General features: G+C 26.6%; 1 protein-coding gene across 1 annotated transcript; it reads right to left on the bottom strand.

Moving 5' to 3' along the window:
* Positions 1–3,702: 3,702 nt before the first annotated feature.
* On the bottom strand, positions 3,703–8,630 carry LOC145834183 (GDP-D-glycero-alpha-D-manno-heptose dehydrogenase-like). The gene is made up of 6 exons (XM_082941556.1): positions 8,455–8,630; positions 7,963–8,053; positions 7,514–7,670; positions 5,573–5,718; positions 4,770–4,927; positions 3,703–4,540 (listed from the first exon to the last, which is right to left on the bottom strand). Exons 1-6 carry the CDS (start codon positions 8,595–8,597, stop codon positions 4,264–4,266), a joined length of 972 nt encoding a protein of 323 aa, XP_082797682.1. The 5' UTR covers positions 8,598–8,630; the 3' UTR covers positions 3,703–4,263.
* Between the last annotated feature and the right edge of the window lie 15,962 nt (positions 8,631–24,592).

Below are 24,592 nucleotides of genomic sequence, written 5' to 3'. Positions count from 1 at the left end.
CGGTAGTTTAGCATTTATTTGCGTTTTTGCAAATAAATTCTACATGTTAACTTGCTAGCATCTAAAAAAATAACGAGTTACAAATTGTGTTAAATTATCAGTAGCTTTAGTTTTAAATCTAAAAGAGAAACAGTTTAGGTTTCTTACAAGGTTTTTAAAATGTCGTAACAAGTTTTGTACCAAATATATAGGCTAAGTTTGAAACTAGTAATTATTATAAACCAAATAATTCTTTTACAATCAAGTATTTATAGAAATATTTTATTAGGAAATAATTATATGTATATATTTACTCATTTAAATATCGTAAAAAAATGTATTATAAAAGCAAGATTAGTAACATCAGATATCACAGTCAAACCCAGGGACGTAGCTTGGTACATTTCTGCAACAACGTATAGTTTTTTGTAAAAAACATGCGCTTTAAAATTCTTTAGCTCAGTAAAGCTCTTTTAAAAATATTTAAGTATGCATACTTAGTTCTGCTAAGAAATAAATTAAAAGTTTTTATTTTAAGATATTATTTTATTGCAAATAAAACTGTTTTTTTTCCAATTATAACTTAGCTGACCACTGCTTTCAAAAATAAACTAGTTCCCTTATCAAAATAAACTAAATGTTCTTAAAACTAATTAATTAGAATTAATTAATACGAAAAACAAGAGTAAACTACAAAACAACAATTAATAAGTTATGGACTATTATTCAAAAGCTAAAAAGATACTAGTTAAATGAACATGGGTATCCAAAAATATTTGGTGTAGTTCTTGATCCTTTATCTGAACCAAGTTTGCATTGCATTTGATTATATATAAACGTTTAAATAAGTGTTGCTTCGATTGCTAATAATTTACTGCAGTTTTTACAAGATTTTATTCTTTTGAAATATTTTAAATGATTAAAAAAAAAAAAACTTTTAATATGAGTAAATACTACTCTGTTTGTTAGCGTAGTATGTTCTTTTATTCTAGCAACGAGTTGTTTCTTAATATATTGGGTATCCAAACACCTGGACATACAAGTTTAAAAATAATGCAACTGCTAAAGTACTTAGTAAAGTTATCGTTTTATGAGAAGTAATTTCAGTATTTAATCGTACTAAAAGCTATTTGTATTTTAATACCAATCTGATCAAATTCATCATACTTTTATCTGAAGTGTTTTCTTTTGGAAATGATTAACACTGTATATTTTGTATGTTTGATTGTTCATTTGTTACTTTATTTTAATTTTTTATTTCATTCTCTATAATTTTCATAGGATTTTTAAAGAAATTTTTATGTTTTTATTATATAATCTATTTTTCTGGTACTAATCTTTTTTTTATAATTAATAAACCCCTAGTAAAATTTATCTTCCATGATTATGAAGTACATGTACATGAAGCATATCATTTGTGTTTGGTGGTTTCATACTAAATGGTACCTTTATCTATTTCATTTTGATCCTTTTTTATGTCTAGAATAGTTGACTTAATGTATTGGTTTCCAATGTAATAATATATATAAATGTACATTAGTTATTCATTATTTTGAATATTTTTTAACATAAATATTACGTATTTCTATACTTTAACTAATTTTATTTTGATGATAAATCGACAGAAACTAAGAATTTCATTAATATCATTGATTAACTGGGTGAAACATTGTTTATGAAAGAATTAGTCAATTTATAAAGTTTTTATATTTTCACAGATAACTTAATTAGTTCAAAAAAATATTAAATAATTAGGTGGCATTTTGACACATTTAAAAATTACTGAAAACATGGGTTTTAATTTAGTTTATATATTTTTTTGCACTTAGCTGTTAACTAATAAGGTTTTTCTGAATATTTTTGGTTTAAAATGTTATAGTTCTATAAAGTATATTTCAACTAGAAATTATACCATTTGCAAAAAACTTATAAAATTTTAAGATTAAAAAAACTAAAGAACAAAAAACATAAATGCTAAAAAAAAGATGCATTAATGTTAATGTAGAAAAGTTTTATGACCCGAAAGAAAAACTGATATGAAAAACTTCACATAGTTAAAACTAATGTGAATGTTTTTGAAAGAAAAATTTGAAGACAATCTCGGAATTTAAATAGTTTTTTTTTTCTGAAATAGTTAAACATATAGGTTTAATCAATGAATTGATGTATATGTGGAATGAACTTTATTAAGGGGTCTACTTTATTTTACAAGTTAGTCTTATTTTGTAAACTTGAACTCAGATGCATATTTAAGCTTAACAAAATTTAATGAAACATATTGAGATAGAGGGAGTCAAAGTTAATGAGATAAATAAAAATATCTATACAAAGTATATAAGTTTTTCTTTTACGGAATTTAAAAATATGGTGCAATCAAAAAATATCTACAAGAAAACCTACATTATCATAAATTATAGTTTATATTCACAAATTGGTTAATCTAACTCATTTTAAATAATTTAGCTTACTTTTTGTTTTTTTTTAAATTAGATTAAAATCAGCATAAAAACATAATTGTAAATGATTAGAGGCAACTATAACATATTTTAAATCAAAATAGTTTAAAATTATATTTTAAATAGGAATCATACACATCAGCATGATCTTTTTATGAAATTCGCAATTTGATATAATAAAATACTGTAACATTTTTTGATGATAGTTTTGTACTTATCAATTTACTTATAACCTTGAACTTTTTTTTTAAATTGTTCAAAGTCGTATTTAAGTCGTAAACACTGGACCGTTTTTATATGAGTTGTGATGTTTCTAATAAAACGCAGCATAACTCTACATTTTATTTTTTGTTCAAAAATTAATACGTTTAAATGTAAACTTTCGGTATCTAATCTTAAATTATAACTTTTAAACTTTTTGTTTTGTGTCCTATATATCTCATCTCAACCTGCTAATTTTTATTTTGGATATTTGACCGCTTTTATATGATTGTTTACATTACTAATAAATCACACTTTTACTATATATTTGAACATTAAACCAAAGTTTAATGCATTCTAATATAAGCTTTTGGTATTTGATTATAATTTAGAGCCTTGAAACTTTCTATTTGTATCCTTTTAGGTCTTAATCTTAATCTTAAGCTTGCATAACTTTTTTTTGGAAAATGAACCGGTTTTGTACTAGTGCAAACGTTTTTTTTTACAACGCAGTTTTACTGTATATAATGTAAATTACAGTTATAATGTTAATGTTTAGTAACTTATTTATATCACCTTAAGTTGATATGTTAATTTATTTTATTTATTGTTTACAAAATTATGTCTGTAAATGTTTTAAGCTTACTGCGAAACCCAAACTTTAATCTAAATAAACAATTGAGAACCAATCGGTATGTACGACTGGTTGTTAGCTTTTGAAAAAATGTTAACTCTTCCTCAACGCAAAATAATGTTAGAAATCTGTTGGATATAAAATACTTGACACTAAGATTATTATCAATAATAATCATAAGATTTAGAAATACTTGTTAGGAACTGATGAACAAAAATAATTTACTGTTTTACATCGACTAGACATTGATAGTATTCACTACTCACTAATATTTATTTGACACAAAAAGCTTTAAAACAGTTTTATAAGTAAACTATAACATCACTATTTTTACATTTTAATCAAGTTTTAGTTTTATCTAGTACTAATAGTCTGTTTATCAGTTCGATGTAAACTTTTGTTACTATTTATACTACAGTTTTTTTTGTGCAGGTTTATTAAAAAAACATTCAAAAAATATATAAATAAGTTTAGATACTAATAAGTTTAAGTACAATATATGTTTTTAGTATTTCAATTATGTTTTTATATTAGTTAAGTTGCATTTTACAAGTATAAAAAGAGGCAAAAATATTTTATTTTTATAAATTTAACAGTATATAGCTAAAATCAATATTAGTACTTATATTTGTACTTTATATGCAAGATACTTCGTATAGGATTGACAAAAGTAATTATTCTATCAAAATCCTATAAGATTAAGATAATACACACTATTACAACAAAATAAATAAATTTTATATTTACTTTTTGTTATTGAGGTTTTATAACTACACCAATGACATTTGGTACCTTAAAATGAAATATAAATGTTACCCGTTACTTTATGCTAAAAAGTCGTCTGACAAACGAAAAACTTAAATTAAAAAATAATAAATACTGTATTAAACTTTTCATCAAACAGGAGGCTTATAAATTGTAAATGCATACTTATCTTAAAAAATTTAAGTCGGTTAGGATTGAGTAAAAGCATAAAATATCTTCCATTTTTTTTTAAACATTTTTACACTTCGCAACTTCATCTTTTTTGATGTGAGGAATTATTTTTAGCAGCTCCTTAATCCCAGATGACATTGTTGTTTGAGCTTTGTATCCTAAGGAACGAATAAGAGCATAAGATACTGCATAGTCACGTTTGTCCTTATCTTGCCCGTTGTTCGACTCTGTTATATTGCAACCGTCCACATTGGATTCGATCATCTTAGCAACCTGCATTTTTGTCATGTTCATGGATTCATCACCAACGTTGTAGGCGTTTCCTGACATTGAACTGGCGAAAAGAAAACAATAGTTTTATATATATTGTTAAATTTACTGAAAAAAATGATAATTAAAGTAAGCGTTAATTTTCTAAAAACTTGATGGAATTAAATAAGGTATAAATAATAAAATATAATAAAAGCACATGAAGCAAATTTTTTTTGTTATTAGTAATAATATTTATTTACAAAAAAATATGAAACATCAATTTTTGTTATAGTATTTTATTAAACTTTTACTTGTAATGTTGAAGAGCAAATATAAAAGCTCTGGCTGCATCTTTCACATGAAGAAAAGTTCTTCTGAAACTACCTTCATAAACATCAAAGTGTTTAAGTTCTACTGCTTTGCTGGTCAAATCATTGACAAGAAGGTCAAGTCTTAAACGAGGCGACACCTAATTTAAATAAAAAGTAAAAATATATTTGAAAGCTGCTTAAATAAAAGTGCTGTTATACTGTATTAAACTTCAATATAGTTAAACGTGTGTGTTGCTAAACAAAGTTATATAGCTTAAACATATGTTATACATATATAGTTATACTATGTTTAAACATAAACTTTTTTTTACTCCGTGCTCTATAAGCTTTATATGATGTTTAATTTTATTAATTAGATTTGTTTAGTATTCATTAGATCGATTTGCTTTAGTTAATTCTGAATGTTTTGTCTGAATGTTCTAATTTTATTTTAAAGCGTATGTTTAATACTTAATTGCTTAGAGTTGGACAAAAAATTGTTTTTTGCATAAATTTGACGAAGACAAAGCTTGTGAAAGTTGCTATTCGAAAAATTTAAAGTGAAATAAAAAATTAATATAAAACAAAAATGTGTTTATATAACTTGGTATAATAAGAAATATTTTAATCTATACATTATTTTTTGCTTTTTAATAGTAACAATCTAGTATGCTGAACAACTTTTTGTTATGATTCAAATATAACTTAGCTAATTTCAATAATTAGTTTTAGCCAAATTATTTTTAAACACAATAACTCCTTTCTGTCTCAGAATAACTATAAATGGATGAGCATTAACTTACACCAAACACAGTTGCAAGTCTAAGTCCAACTCCTCCTTTTGCTCTTACCAGTTTTTCACCCTCCGCTTTTGTTTCTCCGTATAAAGTTAGAGGACTGATTGGAGTTTCTTCGGTACAAGTTCCATTGATAGCTCCGTAACATGAACCTAAGCATTACTTTTTAAGTTATATTATTTTAGAATAAAATGGAAACTTTAGACAGTGTTGATAGCTTTTTATTGAAATAATAGTTTTGATTGTTCAAAGGATAGATGATTTTAAACGGTCAAACCAAAACTATTCTACATGTATTGTATTGAGTCATTCTTGATAAATACCATTTAATTATACTCTAAAACTCTTAGTGATAAAGTTATAATTATTGATATGTTTCACAATTGTTACAAAATAAACAGCAGTAAGTATATAATTACTCACTAACAGACGAAATTGTTTGCATTTTCCTTCAAATTAGAGGTTAAAAAAAATTTAACTTTACAATAGGCTGTCGGTAAAGTATAACTATAACAACAAATACAATAAAAAATTGTTTTAATATAATCAATTAATTTTCGATTAAAGAAAAAAGCTACCGCCTAAGGTCAAGAAAAAAAACTTTAAACGTGTTTCAAATATTTGAAGATTGTGGTAAAAGTTGAAACTTGTCGAACCAGAAATACAAGTTTTCCACGATGTTTTGTTATGTAAGTTTAATTTATCTAAAATCTAATTTATCTACACATACTACACGTCATACTTATACGTTTTACATTATTATTAAATAACTTCATTTAAAAACCAATATATTTTTTGCTTAGTTTTTAAGTTTTACAATATTTTTTGAACGACATAAAAAGCGTTCAAAATAATTGATATTAGGCTTTCGTTTACAAAAGTTTTAAATGATTATACTTAAATTAAAATCATAATTTCCATATTTCGAGTTTTTATTTATGTATTAAGAGGCTATAAATGTTTTTTTTTACAATATTTAAATCTTTATACGCCAAAAATTGATGATCTTAATTCAAAAAAAAAGCTTAGAAATCTTTGATCTAACTTCATTTATAAACTTCATTTATAGTTGCTATCTAAATAACTTCATTTGTAGAAAAAAAGAAGGCAATATGACATTTATGCTCAAAAGTAGTTTTCTATATATATATATAACTAAAATACACAATAAACTTTTGCTTGGTACAGCTGTTTCTGCGTTTAATACGCGCTTTCAGCCAAGTTTTATTCAATGAAAAGCAAACTTGCAAGTACAGCAATAAAATTATACAAAGTTAGGTATATATTTATACACATATACAGCTTAATTTGAAATAGTTTTGCTTTGAAGCTATTTGTGCATGAAAATATACTTAATCAATAAGTTTTTACTGTTATCTTATTAAAACAATCGAGTAAAAAACTTGTTATTAGTTAAGAAGTTAACATAGGACTATTTTTTAGATACCTTTAAAGCCTAAATTAAATTTGATTTTTGTTTATTGAACAGCAAAAGAAAAGCGTTTAAAAATTTTAACCTAAGGACCTAGTTAACCAAACAACATTTTGGTTATCGATTCGTGCACCTTATGTTTACCACTGTTTAAAGCAATTAGAAAAAAATCTATTAAAGTGATATAAAATGTACTTTCGGCATTAGATTGTTTTTATATTTTGTAAAAACTATTTTTTTTACAGTTTTCATTACAAAAGAAACTTAAATTAAGAAATTAAGTTATATTGAAATTTAATTACTTAATATTATTTAGTGAAGAATGTTTAGCAATAAAAAATAAAACATTTCTTTCAAAAAAAATTTTTCGTGAAAGTTGAAAATGTAACTTTTTTTTTTCGTTTAATCAAAAACTATTTCTAAACTAAATCAGTTAAATTTTTTGAAACATTAATTTGTCAAATTTTACTAGACTTTAAAGAATATTTAGTGGAGTACTATTCAAGTTAACATACCAGTTGAAGCATAGATGACGCGTTGATTAGTCACGGCATTCATCACATTTCTAGTACCTTCCACATTCACTAGTTTTGCTACTTCTGGTTCTTTAGAACATGCAGGATATCCAACAATAGCAGCAAGATGAATTACTGCATCATTTTGACGAACCACCTGCATTTCAGTATTTATATATTCAATAATTAGTCTTTAACGTTAATCTTTAATAACAATGAAATAAAAAAAAATTATTTTTGCTATTTTTCGATAAAAAAATAATCTACACTTTTAAAAAGTTTAACAAAAGTATAGGTCGTAATGATAGTACTCACAAAGTTAAGATATTTTAATCACGGTCGTTATAACTTTGCGTAAAAATATTTAAACAAGTATAAAACAAAAGACTTTTTAAAATTTCTTTTGTATAAATCGTTAGAAAATATTTTGTTTAAGACTAGTTATAAACCTCAGCCAATTCGTCAGGATCTGTAACATCTCCTTTGATAATCGTCAGGTTTTCATGGCTAGCTATTGGATTCAGTGGCATGATTCCCCAGCTGTTTGTTTATTAAAATAATGTAATAAATAATATTACGATATAGTTCGAAAAATATAGTATCATAAACTTTAGTTACTTTAAAATAAGCTAAATAATCGTTAAGTTTGTAACTTGTTAAAAATTTAAATCTGATTTTTGTAGCTTTAATTTTATGGCATGCTAAACTTCTGAACTTTAATTAATAAAAGTTAAGGTCAACTTACTATATCATAAATAACTACATTAGACACTAATATACAGAAAATAATAGTTTTTACTTAATAAGTATACTTTAAAACTTACATACTTTACTATAATGATACAAAATTTTTTTAAAATTTGCTTATAAAATAATCTACTACCATTTTAATTCATGACAATATAAAAAGTATAGAATTTACAATGGGAAAAATTACGAACTTGAACAAATCGTAGACTGTTACTTGGTATCCCTCTTGAAGTAACATAGGAACCATGGTAGATCCAAGGTATCCTGCTCCTCCTGTTACAAGAACTCTTTGAATATTGGCATCATCACGTTCGGGAAAAACTCCAGGATTCATTGTGTCTCGATGGTATTAAAAAAACCTTTTTTAATATAAATCTTAATAGGTTTGTATAAAATAAAGCTTATCTAAATATTTAAGAAATTTTTTCAACTTTTGTTAATTTCTGTGTTATTTTAATAAATAAGTTTAACAAATTTTACAGTAATTTTATTAAAACTTAAAATAGTTTTAAAAAATTTCGTATTAATATTAAATTTTTGCCACGGTGTGAGCTAATATTAGTTGGTAAACTCTCAATTGTAAACCAATTGCTTTCAAACAAATTAAAAATGTAATTTAACTTATGCATATAGCAATATAAGAAACTAATATATTTACTGTTTGAAAGTTTAAATAAACTTATTTAAAGATATGCTTTTTATCATACTCAAACTTAATCTAGTTTAATTTTAACATCTAATGATTTAAGTATGAAACCAGCACAAATTTATACTAGTTCAAAAAAGTTTCGTATTAAAACACGGTAGACTTGTCTGACTTGTTACACTTTGCCCTTAGGCTACACTTCACGCTTGTGTTGATTGACTGCATTCTATATAAACTGTCTATTTTCAATAATTGTTTGGTTTATTGTAAATAGTTAGATAACTCTAAAATTAACTGTTTTAAGGTTATAAACAGTTTCTAAATACAGCTTCTAGTTGTTTTTATTTAAGTAAACTTAAATATATCAGTAATGATAGGTTTTTGTTTACTGTGCTTACAACACAGTACGTTTAAATTTAATGCCTATAGGTTTTTAAATTAAGATTTTTTTCCTATAGTTTAAACTTTGAACTAAATTCATTCAAATTTAAATTACATATTTTTACAAAATATGTGTTTACAAACTTTTAAGCTTTGCAAAATTTTTTCTTTAGAATTTTATACTTTTAAGAGGTTTTTAAAGGTTCATAAACATTTTAAACAAAACAAAATACGAGGAGATAAACATTTTGATAAAATAAACTAATTATTATGTTTCGAAATTTAAGTTTCTGTAGTCTTCAGGCGACGATAAACATCCTGATAAAGCGGATTTTGATAATGGAAACTTTATTTATAAACTTAATCAAGAGTATCACTCTGGACGTTAAACATTACAAGCAGTATATTTTCTGACGTAGTTTTCTGTATCTGTACCACAAAGTATCGAATTAGCACGGAGTTTAACTTTTTTACTGATAAATCCTTTTAAATTTTCCTCTAATCCTAGCCAAAAAGTCTTAACATCATTGTAAGTTAAACTTTTTTTATTTGAATTATGAAGTAGCTATTTAAAATTTAAAGAAATACTTGTTTTATTGACTGTAACAATTTGAAATTTTGCTTGGGTTTTATAAAACTTTTAGATTGCTAATAATAGTAGTCACATAAAAACTTTATAAGAGCGTTTATAAAACTAATATTGCTCTTATATTACTGTAAGATACATTTAAGTGTAAGACAAAAAATTATAGTTTTGTTTTATAAGTAAAGATTTACTAAATAACTTCTTTTCGGTACTAACTTTATATAAAAATTTGAGACAACAATTCATTTTGCAGTTTATTTTATTTTTTGTGAACTAAAAATTTTTCAATCTACCCTTTTCAATAGTTCTTGTAGATAACTAAATAGATTTTTGTAAAATAGTAAAATTAATAAAATTGTAAGAGTATGCGTCATGATAGGTAAATAAATTTACTTGTACTATGCGATGCTATTATAAAGTTGTTAACTGATGCGATGCAAACTAAAATTTGCTTATAACTCTAATTTGTTTAAATTATTGTAAATTCGCTACTAAGTTTTGTTTTTGTTGTTTAATTTTATTTTTAAGAAACTTTAAATAAGTCGGTTTTCTCTTATTAAAATTGCTATTAATAATTTCAATTTCTAGAGCTTTATACTTTAAATTTTAATTAAAAAGTTTAAACATAACTCACTCATTTTCGAAAAAAGTTTAGTGATTAATTTCGTTTAGCTCTCTTCGGAATAAAATTGCTAAAAACTATGAATATTATAGAGTAATTTTAGTTATATATAGTGAATTTCAAAAGTCTAACAAAAAATAGTTACGTCATAAAGTATAAAAGTCTGTTTAGAAAAAGTTTGAAAAATAGAATAGAGTTGTACTGAACTAACTTGAAGTAATTTATAAGACAAAATTGCTAAAAAAAAACATTTAAAATAGTAGAAATTTTTAACTGAAACTAAATTAAATAAAAAGCAGATTAAAAATAAGACAATAACGACAACAACAATACTACTAAAGACGCTATTTGTAAAGTTTTCAATTGTAAAAATCTCTTTGTTTGCAAATTTTTGGCTCGCGAGATCTAATAAACAGAGATTCTAGAACTGAAAGATGGTAGGTGTTTCTAGCTCGGGATAGGATTTCGAACCTATTATCCAGGTAGTTCTCGCCACAAACAGGGTTGTTGAGGAGGTGCTGATGAATAGATGACTGTTCACCTTTAGGCTTCACGTCGTCATTAAAAATAAACCTTTTTAGCTTTTTCGTGACATGCTGCTCTCGCCTGACGTAGAAACGTTGAGATGTTCGACCTACGTAGTCATTTCCGCAATGACATTTTAATATGTATACTACATTACTCAAATCATGGGACAATCACACCTATTTTTAGGTACAATTTCGCACTGAGGGTCATTTTTACACAGAGTAAAAAAAACAAAAAAAATATACATAATACAGAAATGAAAAACTAATAGATAAATTAATAAAAAACAAAATAAAAAGTTACTGACCGAGGGTAAGGGTTAGGGGTAACAGAGATAGTAGAGATAAAAATAAAAAAACAATTAATTAAAAATAATATTAAAACAAGCAAGAAAACTAATTAAAAAAAAATATTTAAAAGGAAAAAAAAAAGTTACCAACCTAGGGTAAGGATTAGGGGTAACAGTATGGATCTCTTATCAAAGGATAGTTGACCATAAAGTTCGTGTGACGAAGTCACGCGTAGTATGGAGATGAAAATTCGTACAATTACTAATGACGACCTAAATCTATAAATCAAAATTTTTTAAGGCGATCCGTTGAGTAGTTATGACGTCACAACGAAATTGTTGTTTTAAGCAGAATGAAGTTCGTGTGACGAAGTTACTGCATGTATGGAAATAAAAATTCGTACACTTACTAATGACGACCTAAATCTGTAAATTAAAATTTTTTAAGGCGATCCGTTAAGTAATCATGACGTCACAACGAAATTGCGTTTTAAGCTATTAATTATTGAATTTAAATGTCTCTGTTCAAAATTGTCTGCTCGTGCAAAAATGTCTTCGTGCAAAAGTATTTTCGTATAATTTTGTGCCCTCGTGCAAATTTGACAGCTAGCCCTGGTTACAAGTATACTAATACAAAAAATCTAGCAAAGTTGTTTTTATTTCTTTAGTTGTATAATTTTTGCAAACAGTTTATTATGTTTCAGGAACTACTTTTAATAAAAATATTTCAAATTTTTTCTAAAGAATTCATTAATATAAAACTAATCAATACAACTTAAACTACTAAAAAAAATTATCAATAATACTAATAAAATTAATAAAGACTATCTAAATTTTTAACCCAATAAAAAGTAAAATAAAGTGTTTAGCCTATTACTCATACGGCCGAAAAATACTTAAGAGTATAGTTGTAGTACTTAAGCTAATTAAAATGTTAAAAATTTTATTAAAATTAACAAACTGAGAACATACAAAAAATTAAAACATTAAAACAAAATAATTTAATTTGATAAAAGGCAACGTTACAAGTCTTAATCATTAAAAAAAATTGCTTCAGTTCAAGATCTTAAGACACTACTGAGTCACTTTCCTCAGCATGTTCGGATTTCGGGCTTATAGTTAAAAAAACTAAAAATCTAAATGCCAACGGACAGGACATTGATTGTGACCAGTGATATGGACTGGACACCGAAATAAAATTCTCTTATCATACCTTTGCGCAAAATTATGTCATACGCATCATTGAACAAGAGGCAAATCGTTGCATTGGTAAGCGACTTTACATAAGTTTTCTGTAGGTCAAAAAATACCAACTAGTCCCAGTCATTACCAAATACACTTTCGCTCGACTGACTGCAAGAGTTCGGTAATTACCAAAACTTTAGTTTGAAAAATTTCAACCTGCAATGCCTCCGTCAAATCCTCAAAATTGAATAGCAACAAAAGATCACCAACGAGGAAGTTTTGAAAGATACTGGTCTTACCTTATGTACCTTGTGTAGCTTTGCTGGCTTGGTCATGTACTATAGATGGGGACTAGTAACTTCCAAAGTTTCTTTTGTACAGCGAGTTGGTCGTTGGCTAATGCAACGCAGTCGGTCAACACTAAGTTTTAAAGATGTGTCTAAGTGCGACCTATAGAGCTTGAATATCAGTGATGTTGAGGGGGAGGTTTTTTTGACCGGGACAAATTGCGGTATTTTAGCCTACAGAAGACTCAAAGTAAGAGTAAAGCAATACTTCAATAAACCTAAGCAGACGAAGAAATTACAATGAAATTTTAATCTTTTACCATTAATTGTAATAGTTTATTTATCTCTTTGTTGCATTACTTTTTCTAACTTTTTTATTGTAGTGTATTTTTTAAATAATTATTTTTTAAGTACAATACGTATATACGATTTCAGCTAATAGCAGGCCTTTTATTATATAGAAAGGATTTATTTATTAAGAGTTTTATAGATTTGAAAAAAAAAACTGTTTAATTATTTAACTCTTATAAATTAGATAGTTAAAAGTTCTGTTACCTCAGTTATATGTTTTAAGAAGAACATTACAAAATTTTATTATGCTAATGTCACTATAACGATAAAAATGCTAAGTTTGAGGTTATGAGTTATAAAAACATAAAATTTTATTATAAGATGTAACGCTAAAAGGCGTTAAATCCTGGAGATCCTGATAAGCTAAGCTTATCGGAATATATACCACAGATGTTATTGTGTTAAAACTTTATTCCGACTAACGGCGTTTCACTGCTCTCAAATAAGTTTAAGAACAGATCTACGGAGTCTATAAAATATTAACACACATTAGAAAAAAAGCAGATAAAGCATGTATAATTATGTATAGTGTTTATGTAGGTAGTAACTATAAACGAACTTTATGGTTTAAAAACAAAGTTTGGGATAAAAACATAAAATTATAAAATTGTCTGCAAAAAATACAAATTTAATAAAAGTAAGCACTAACCTCAAAAAGCTCTAAGAATAGGCAAGTTTCTAAAATGAAAATTAAATTGAGTTGTGCAGAAATGTTACGTCATAATAAATTTAACAAATTGGTCAATAATTTATGCAGCTTAAGGATATAAAGTATTAAAATTACATACTACTTTCTAAACATCATAAGTTACAAATTCTAATTCACTTGTTTTGTTTTACTTTTTAAATAGTTTGGTTTTGGTACTGGTTTTAATTAAAAAGTTTAAACATAACTCACTCATTTTCGAAAAAAGTTTATTTATTAATTTCGTTTAGCTCTCTTCAGAATAACATTGCTAAAAACTATGAATATTGTAGAGTAATTTTAGTTATATATAATGAATTTGAAAAGTCTAACAAAAAATAGTTACGTCATAAAGTATAAAAGTCTGTTTAGAAAAAGTTTGAAAAATAGAATAGAGCTGTACTGAACTAACTTGAAGTAATTTATAAGACAAAATTGCTAAAACAAAAACATTTAAAATAGTAGAAATTTTTACCTTAAGCTAAATTAAATAAAAAGCACATTAGAAATACGACAATAACGACAACAAAAAAAATAATACTACTAAAGACCCTATTTGTAAAGTTTTAAATTGTAAAAATCTCTTTGTTTGCAAATTTTTGGCTCGCGAGATCTAATAAACAGAGATTCTAGAACTGAAAGATGGTAGGTGTTTCTAGCTCGGGATAGGATTTCGAACCTATTATCCAGGTAGTTCTCGGCACAAACAGGGTTGTTGAGGAGGTGCTGATGAATAGATGACTGTTCACCTTTAGGCTTCACGTCGTCATTAAAAATAAACCTTTTTAGCTTTTTCGTGACATGCTGCTCTCGCCTGACGTGGAAACGTTGAGATGTACGACCTACGTAGTCATTTCCGCAATGACATTTAAATATGTAAACTACATTACTCAAATCATGGGTAGGTGTGGCATCTTTTACGATTCCGTTAAGTGGGCGGTTGGTGTTGTACACAACACGTAGCGAAACGCTGTTAAAGGTGGATTTTATAGCCAATGAAGCTTGCTTAGCCAGTCCTATTGAGTTTTCACCCATATAAGGAAGGCGGAGGTACACTGGGCAAGGATGTGGGCCGAAAGAGGGTAAGCGATTCATTTTGGACTGAGTTGCCTTAATTGTCTTCTTGATGACTGTTTCGGGGTAACCTAGTGAGAGAAAAATTTTGTAGATGTTGTCAAATTCTAGATTCAAACAGTCAGCAGTGCAAATTTTAATAGCTCTGTTGGTAATGCATTGTATGATCTTCAATTTTTGTTTAGTGGGACAAAACGAATTCCAGGAAATGTAGTGTGGACTAAAATTTTCTTTTCTGTAGACAGAAGTAGAAAAGGTGTTGTTACTGTTTCTAGTAATGTTAATGTCTAAAAAGTGAATTTTACCGGAAACTTCTTCTTCAACGGTAAAAGCTATGCATTAGTGCATCTTATTTAGCAAAGTAAAAAATTTATTGACATTATTTTTTGAAGTAAAAATAGCAAAAACATCATCGACATACCTATAATATACAAGTGGCTTACTGTTATCTAATGAAAGAAGACTATTTTCATAGTAACCGACAAAAATGTTAGCAAGAATAGGGCCTAATGGGCTTCCCATCACTACGCCGTCAATTTGACGAAACATGAGATTATTAAAACTAAATTGTACATTTTTCGTGGCCATACATAGCATATCATTGCAAACAGATCTTGGGAAAGGAGGCGGAAGTAAGTCAGAATTGTACAACTGATCTAAACAAATATTTATCACTTCATCAAGTGGAACGTTTGTAAACAAACTTTTAATGTCAAACGAGACCATAAAGTTGTTTTGTTGGGAAAGATTTAAGCTTTTTAGTTTGTCAACAAAACTAAAAGAATCAGGTACTGTGTGAGTAGTGAATTTTTTCTAATACTGGTTCTAAAACGGAAATTAAAAAGGAAGACAAATTTGATTGTGGTGATTTAGTCATAGATAAGATGGGTCTAAGTGGAATTTCTTTTTTGTGTGTTTTTGGGAGTCCATACAACTTAGGGCGCTGTGAACCAATAGGTCTGGTTGATTCATACACTTCTTTTGATATTAGACCTTTTACAAACCAACTTCTCAATTTTCTCTGAATACTGTTTTCAATTTTACTTGTGTGGTCAAATTTATCGATTTGTCCGAGTTTTAAAAATTTTGAACTATCATTTAAAATTACCATCATTTTTTCTATATAATCAGCCTTATTTAAAATTACAATAATGTTTTCTTTGTCTGCTTTACAAAGTACTATGTTTGGATTATCTTTTAATCGTTTCAAAGCTTCATTATACTTATTACGCATTAGTTTATCGGAATGATTAACTTCAAGTGTAGAATACGTTTTAGAAAGATCATTTAGTTTGGATAAACATTGTTCAAATTTAATTTTATTTAGTGGCTTATGGTGCTGTAATTGTCCCGTAAGAATTTCAAATTCAGAAAAAATAAGTTCTCGTTTAAGTTTATTGGGAGGATCGCAAAACTTTAAACCATGCTTTAAGACAAAGTTTTCATCATCGTTGGGTATGTAACCAGAAAGATTATGAATGTGCGTTTTTACTTTTTAGTATCTTCCATGTTTTGTTTTACTTTTATTTTTCAGATTTAAATTGTAACTAAAGATCCCTTAAAGGGTGAAACTGAGTTTTGCAAATAAAATTTTGATTAATTAATGTTGTATATTTGTCTCCTTATTTTCAAATAAGTTGAGAACTATTTTTGTTCAATTTAGAACCTCAAATTTAAATCTATACTGCTCTTCAACCATTGAATCGAGCACTTTCATAAAGACAACAACACCAAACAAACCATGGAGGTATTAAGAAAGTAGACTTCAACTATAGTTTGAAAGATATACCAATTGCAAATAAAAAAGAATACCTCATTAAACTTTATGATGCTACTTCGAGATTCGTCAACCGATTAAGGTGGAAATTATTTTTTTACAACAACGAAGACATTAGCCCACACGAGTTTAAAGAAGATGTTTTCAAAAGCAGCAGATCAGCACCACCGTGTGATGATCTAAAAGCGTTTGGAAATGATCTTTTCGATACCATTAAAAACATAAAATTTGCCTCGTATAAGTCAAATTTTCAGAAAAATCTAAAACAAGACCGAAACAAACTACTTATCAAAAGCAAAGTAATATTTTCGCCGACAAAACAAGAAATTTATATCAGACAAGCCCAAAACTTTACAACAAACTAACAACCGACAACTTAACCAAAACATACAAAATTTCTAATGAAGACTTAATCAACAAAATAAACCTAGAATCTGAAAAAATTATATGTGAGAGAAAATACAAAAACAAAAAAATACCTAAATTTTCAGCTGCAGATGCATTCATTACTATAATAGATCACAAGAAAAACTTTCCTTTTAACATCGAATGTAGAATCCTCAACCCCGGGAAAAACGAACTCGGTAGAATTAGTAAAACTATTTTAGAAAAAACAGTAAATGAAATAAGATACAAATCTTCTCTTATACAATGGAAGAATTCTCACGATGTTATATCATGGCTTAATAATATCAAAAATAAAAATACTAAATGCTTTGTTAATTTTGACATAGTTAGTTTTTACCCCAGTATAAAAGAAGAGCACTTGATGAAAGCCATAAGCTTTGCAAAAGCATACACTAATATAGAAGAAAAAGATATAAGTTTAATCAAACACACATGTAAAACAATTCTAACATTTAACAACAAAACATGGATAAAAAAAGACGGCAACACATTATTTGATGTACCAATGGGATCGTTTTTTGGCGCAGAGATCTGTGACCTTATAGGCCTTTACGCCCTAAACCACCTTAAATCCCTCTATAAAAGTAATGAAATCGGTTTATATAGAGACGACGGCCTAGCTATCATCGAGCAAAAAAGTAACCAAACTTTATAAAATACCAAAAATAAAACAATCGAGCTATTTAAGTTATTTAAGTTTAAGGAAATCGGATTTAAAATAACTATTGATATCGGCGCAACCGTATGCAACTTCCTAGATACAACTCTAAACCTCACTGACGACGAATATAAACCATACCGTAAGGAAAACTCAAATATCAAATATATCAATAAGAAATCTAACCACCCAATAATTATTTAAAAAACCTTCCCAGAAAAGATTGAAAAAAGGATTAACAAGCTCTCTAAAAGTAAAAAAGTATTTAAAAACTCTGTAAACACATACCAAAATGCTCTAAATGATTCAAATTTTAAACACATATTAAAATACTCAGAATATAAAAACCCTCAAACTAAAAAGAAAAGAAACCGACCAAGAAAAATCATCTACTTCAACCCACCCTTCTGCCAATCCGTTAAAACAAATTTAGGGAAAGTATTCTTCCAACTCATCGATAAACATTTTAAAAACAATGAAGTACTCAACAAAATTTTAAACAGAAATAATTGCAAAATATCATACAGCTGTATGAATAATATCAAAGTTTTAATACAAAAACACAATAAAAAAACCTTAAATAATATTTCCAATAAAGAAAAAAAAAAATCAATAACACCCCTACTTGTAACTGCCGATCCAAAATCTCCTGTCCTTTGAACAACAAATGCCTTATAAAAAATGTTATCTACAAAGCCACCGTAATATCAAACAAGGAAACAAAAGAATACATCGGGAGCACTGCTAATACTTTTAAAAGCAGATGGTACAACCATAACCATAGTTTTAACACCTACAAAGAAAACACCACAGAACTAGCTAAATACATCTGGTTTTAAAAAAACAACAATACTGAATATAACACCAAATGGAGTATCATCCACCACATCGGGGAGGTAAGAAAAATCCACAGCATGTGCAGCACTTGCAGCCTAGAAAAACTAGAAATAGCCAGAGCCAATAAAATAAAGAACTTAAACAAAATATACGAACTGTTTGCTAATTGTCCACACTTGAAAAAACTTCACTTTAAGACTTAAGCGCTTGATATTTAGTTTTGCGTGTCATTTTATTTACTTAAATTCATTTTAACTTATTAGCACAAAACGTTTTTAGTCCCTTTTAAATAATTGAAAAAAAAAAGCTTTAAACTATAAAAACTAAATTATAACATTAACTTAGTTCATAGTATACATTAGTTACGTCATAATAATAGAAACGATGTTATTCTAAAAAAAATGTTCGATGCAATTTTAAATTAGTATGATTTAGCTCCAGACAGCTAATAGTTTATCAACTTATATATTCAATTCAAATCCCTTTATTCATGGTAATATGTAAGTCATTTAGTTTATTTATTTACTTTAAGCTGATTGTATTTTTTTAACTTAGTAGTTTTATGTTCAATACCTAAGTTAAAGTTTTCAATTTATTAAGTAATTCTAGTACATACAATTTTAATGTTTAAGACTCGAAACTTTCTAAACATCATAAGTTACAAATTCTAATTCACTTGTTTTGTTTTACTTTTTAGTATCTTCCATGTTTTGTTTTACTTTTATTTTTCAGATTTAAATTGTAACTGAAGATCCCTTAAAGGGTGAAACTGAGTTTTGAAAATAAAATTTTGATTAATTAATGTTGTGTATTAAATTTGCAGAAGTTTGTGAATGTGAGTGTTGTGAAATGAATTAGTACATAAGTAGACAGATTTATTTAAAGTAGAATCGTCGGTTGTGGGGACAAATATTCGATAAATCTTGACGCTTATTCAGAAGTAGGTCTTTATCTTCTGCTGCAATTACTGCTCTTTCTGTATTGCAAGTTGGGCAAATTCTACTTACTCCGTCGGATGCATGTTTGATCTTTGAAACAATACTCCACTCCATGTTTGGCCTTTTACCGTACCTGTGGAAAAAGCTTCAGACATAATCCGATAAACGCGTGCTTTGTTTTTTATTTATATTTTTAAAAGTATGTTTATGGTTAGCATATCTATCCTTGAAACTACCTGCTGTACTTCCGATATAAATTTTATCTGGGCCCTTACTTTCAACTTTAACTTTATAAATAACATTTTTAATTAAACAATTACCTTATAATGGGCAGTTATCTTTATTTATTTTACGACAATTACATGTTTTAGGCATATTACTTAACTTATTACTATTAGGGTTAGTTGGTTTTGAATATTTATTTATAGTATTATTGTTATGCATTTTGCTTATACTTTTAGCACTATTATCACTTACTTGTTCTAAGTTATCTTTTATCATTTTAGAAATACTTCTAGTTATACGTTGATTATTATAATCTACACTATTATTAGTACTATTGATATGAATATTTTCATTATCATTAATATTAAAGTTATCATTACAGCTTATATCTTTAATGTTTAAAGTTTTAATATGTTTTACATTATTGTTACCATAGTTAAAATTATTACTATTAGGATTATCATCATTACTACTGTTATTATCACTACTATTAAATTTATTATTTTTATTATTACTGTTATTATTTTTGTGATTAGTATAATTAGAAATATTATACATATCTACGTTATTACTAACTTTATTACTAAAATTGTTATTTGTATTAGGTTTGATATGTCTATTTTTAAAGTTTGAAATTACTGTTTTGTTGTGCGATTGTATTAAAGTTTTAACATTACTCATACAACTATAAGAAATTTTAACTGTATTTCTATTAAAAATTTTGTTATAAAAGTGGCTATCGGGGAAGTGTTTATCGACTAGCTTTAAAAATTCTTTATCTAAGTTTATATTAACTGAAGAGCAATATGGAGGATCATACCACATTATATGTCGGTTACGCGGTTTTTTGCGTTTTTTATCTACATCTAATTTTTAATACTTTTATTTACATTTAAAACCTCGATTTTTTAATTCAGTTTCGTACGGTGCTTTTATTTCGTTAAATATCTTTTCATTCGAAGAGAGGGTACTTAAACGTTTTTGTGTCATTACCGGGAGGGATTTTTTTTACATGATAAGGGTGGTCAGAATTAATATTAATAAAGTTTAATATAGAATTCGGTTTACGATACGGACGGTAAGTATTATTAGATAAATTTAAAGTAACATCTAAAAAAATCGTTATTTGCGCTCCTATCTCAATAAATATTTCGTTTTTCAAAAACAAAAAAATGTTTGTAGTAACTATTTAACCTACAAAAGCATTTTTTACGTTTTTTAAAATATTTATTAGTTTTTGAACTATGGCCCTTTAAGTTCTTTTTTTGATAATTTGAATTGTCGGAGTTTAAGTTTTCATCTAACCTTTATTCATCCAGTAAGTCCTTAAATAAATAATGGTTCAATATATTCTGGAACTTTCTAGAGTCACTTAAATTAATAAGTTATCGGGTAGTTAAGTTCGTAGCTTACTATCTTGATAAGCTAGTGATATATAGTTATATATAGTATAAAGTCTCAGTGAGAAAAGTTTGTTTTAGAAAACATTGTTAGTTTTTTTAACTGGTTTTAAAGTTTAAACATTAAAATAGCCTTATCGTATAAAACAAGTTTCAAACATTTACTATTTGTTATTCAATTTCTTTGTTAATTTGTTTTTTAATTTGTTTGATATGTCCAGGACATGACATTAAACTGTATCCTGGTTTATGACTTAATAACCGAAAGGTTTTTTGTACACCAGGTTCTTGGACCAAATTTTTGAGCGCTTTTTATGTTCAATAAACAATATAATTAAATTTTAGTTTCTACCACTTGACTACATCTAACTTATCTTTTAATGAGAACGTTGACTTAATAAATTTTAGGTTTGTTCTCCCCAAGATAAGAAACTCACATAATGTAACTCATTGGAAATAGTTTTATATTAACATTAAGGACTTCTAATTTTATATACATTTTGTTTTACATTCAAAATCAAGCATTTTTAATACTTGAACTTTTATACTTATTAAATATTGTTATAGTTAATACGATGATTACTCATAAATACTTAAAAAAGTTTAATTTTTTTATAAATTGCTTTACCTGTTACATCGAAATTTATACTCTTCAAAATCTAACTTTTTCATCATTAAAGTTTCAAGTATTTTAAGTTATCAATAAATTTTGATAAGCTAAAATAATTTCATACTTAGAAAGTATTAAATGAATCATAAAAACTATTTACTAACGACTGTAAAATTAAGAAATACTAAAATAGTTGAAAAAAGTATATTGTACAGTAATTCTTGACACCGGATACTTTAAAACGGTTAATCAATGTTCTGTAAATGGGTAGCTGTAAAATTTGCACGAGCGTACAAAATTGCACGAGTGCACAAAATTGAACGATGTTACTTTTGCACGAAAACACTTTTGCACGAGAGGATAAAATTGCACGAAGATAAAGTAGCACGAAGATACTTTTGCACGAAGACACTTTTGCACGAGCAGACAATTTTGCACGGAGACGTTTTGCATGGGTTGGTTTATTTTTAATTTATTTATTAATTTAGTTTTTCTTTTTTTTACTACTATTGTTACCCCTAAGGCCCTAACCCTCAGTCGATAACTTTTTTTTTTTATAAATTTTTCTATAATAGTATTTATTTGTTATTTTTTTAAATTTATTTTTACTATCACTGTTACCCCTAACCCGTACCCTCGGTCGGTAGCTTTTTCTTTTATAATTTACTTTTTTTATTTTAGTTTAGTTCTTTTTTCTTTTTTTATAATAGATTTTATTAACTATTTTTTAATTTTTACTATCACTGTTACCCCTAACCCTTACTCTTGGTCAGTAACTTTTATAATCTTTTATTATTTTATTAAATTATCTTTTACTTTTTTCTGTTTTTTTTACTCTCGTGCTAAATTGACCCTTGGTGTAAAATTGTCCTCGTGCAATTTCGTTCCCTCGTGAAATTTTGTGCCCTCGTTCAAATTTGTCATCGTGTAATTTTGTGCACTTGTGCAACTTTGTTCTCGTGAAATTTAGTCCCTTCGTGCAGTTTTGTCTTCTTGCAATTTTGACTCGTTCCCCCTGTAAATATATGTTGCTTTTTTAGTGTTAATCTAAAAAGGAGTCGTCTGCGAAGTTAAAACCTCTTAATCTAAAAGTTCTTTGAAATTCATTCCTGCGTAACAAAATCAATAGTGACCCCTAAGGTACAGTAGAATTATGGTGTAATACTTGAATAACAATACAAGTAACGCATTACTAGTACATAAAAGTTCAAATTGCGAAAAACCTTTCAAGCTTTAATTCAGAGTATAACTTTTTAAAAGGTAGAAGTGTGTAGAATAACTCGCAATGTTTAATTTAACTTAATTTTCCTTTTAGTGTGTTCACTATCATATTCTTTTAGAGGTTAAAATATTTTGTAAATAGTTTTATTTTTTATTTTCGATGCACTTTACTAAAGTTTTCTTTAAAGTTAGTGCTTTTATTTCTTAGTTTTTAGATATACAATTAAAGTCCTGTCCTGTGTCATTTTTTAAACGTTTAAAATTACTGTTGACCTTTAAACTTTTTTTATTGGCTAGTTAAGATGTCGCTTTATAAGTGACGTTTTTAATTAAGTTTTTATTTTTTTTAATCATTGTTTTGTAATGTTATTGGTAACAATTTTTTATAATTAAAAAAGTTTGTTTTGTTTTATATTAGTTTTGATTTCAGTTGTTAGTTTGTTAAGTATAATTTTCAATTTGAATAAGAAACATTCTAAGAAGTTAATTTAAAAGTTATCTCATGTTAAACATTTTTAAGTTAAATTCAATCTGTTCAAGTAAAATTATTACAAATATTATGTTATATTGTTAACTTATATTTGAAATGTTTTGGTCACATTTAAATATACATTTATTGTTGTTGCCGAAATGTTGTACCGATGAGAATAAGTTCAAAATAAACTAAAACATTTTATTATAGGTAATTAGTTGAGTTTTTTTATAAAGATAACTCTTAAGCTAATGCGAATATAGTGTTAAAAAAGTATTTTAGTATGAAGAATAACGGTAAAAAAGGAAAATTAAATTAAGATCTTTTTAAGTTTTTGTTATGATTTTAGATATTAAAAGTTTAGTTAGTTTCCATATACACATAGATTTATAAATAATTCGCAAATCGGTCCAGGACACAAGTCAATTGCTTTTACTGGTGATTTTTTTCCCCTGCATCAGTAAATACAAAAATAAATTAACGATGGTTTAAAAATCTACCAGTTTATTGCACGTTTTCTTCAAATTAATTTCGGACAGCCGTCCTTCATCAGTGAAACTTTAAAACGTTTTAAAATTTCACTGATGAAGGACGGTTGTCCGAAATTAATTTGAAGAAAACGTGCAATAAACTGGTAGATTTTTAAACCATCGTTAATTTATTTTTGCATATACACATAGTTATGTAGTGTTTCGATTAGGAAAATAAAAGTAAAATTTTAAGCATAAAAATAAGTTATGTAGTTAAAGAACGATATAAAACTATATCTAAGCATATTTTGATTGATTATGCAATAAATTATTGAAAAAAAATTTTTTATTCTTTTTTACTAATCTTAAATTTAAAAGAAAACAGTTCAAAACTTTAAGTTGAAAAATTAAAGTAATTGTAAAAGTAGTTTTTTGAAATTTACTAATATTTAATACTTTTTTTTCGTTTAAAATTTAATTTAATAATTTAATGTGTACTTTCAGTCTAGAGTTTTCAACTATATCCTGTTTGAAAACGTAAGGAGCTGATCAAGATTGAAACTAAAAAAGAGCTTTTGAAGTTTGAAGAAACTCACAGGAGCTTATGAAGCTTAAATAAGGTATGGTAACGAAAAAGCTAATTTCCAAAAGTGTAGTTTACTGAAAAAAAAAATCTTGG

The sequence above is a fragment of the Thalia democratica genome, chromosome 4 (genome assembly GCF_965202585.1).
Source record: "Thalia democratica chromosome 4, ktThaDemo2.hap1.1, whole genome shotgun sequence".
NCBI classification, from domain to species: domain Eukaryota; kingdom Metazoa; phylum Chordata; class Thaliacea; order Salpida; family Salpidae; genus Thalia; species Thalia democratica.
The sequence above is the reverse complement of the archived record's forward strand: the minus strand, read 5'-3'. Positions and strand labels throughout refer to the sequence as shown.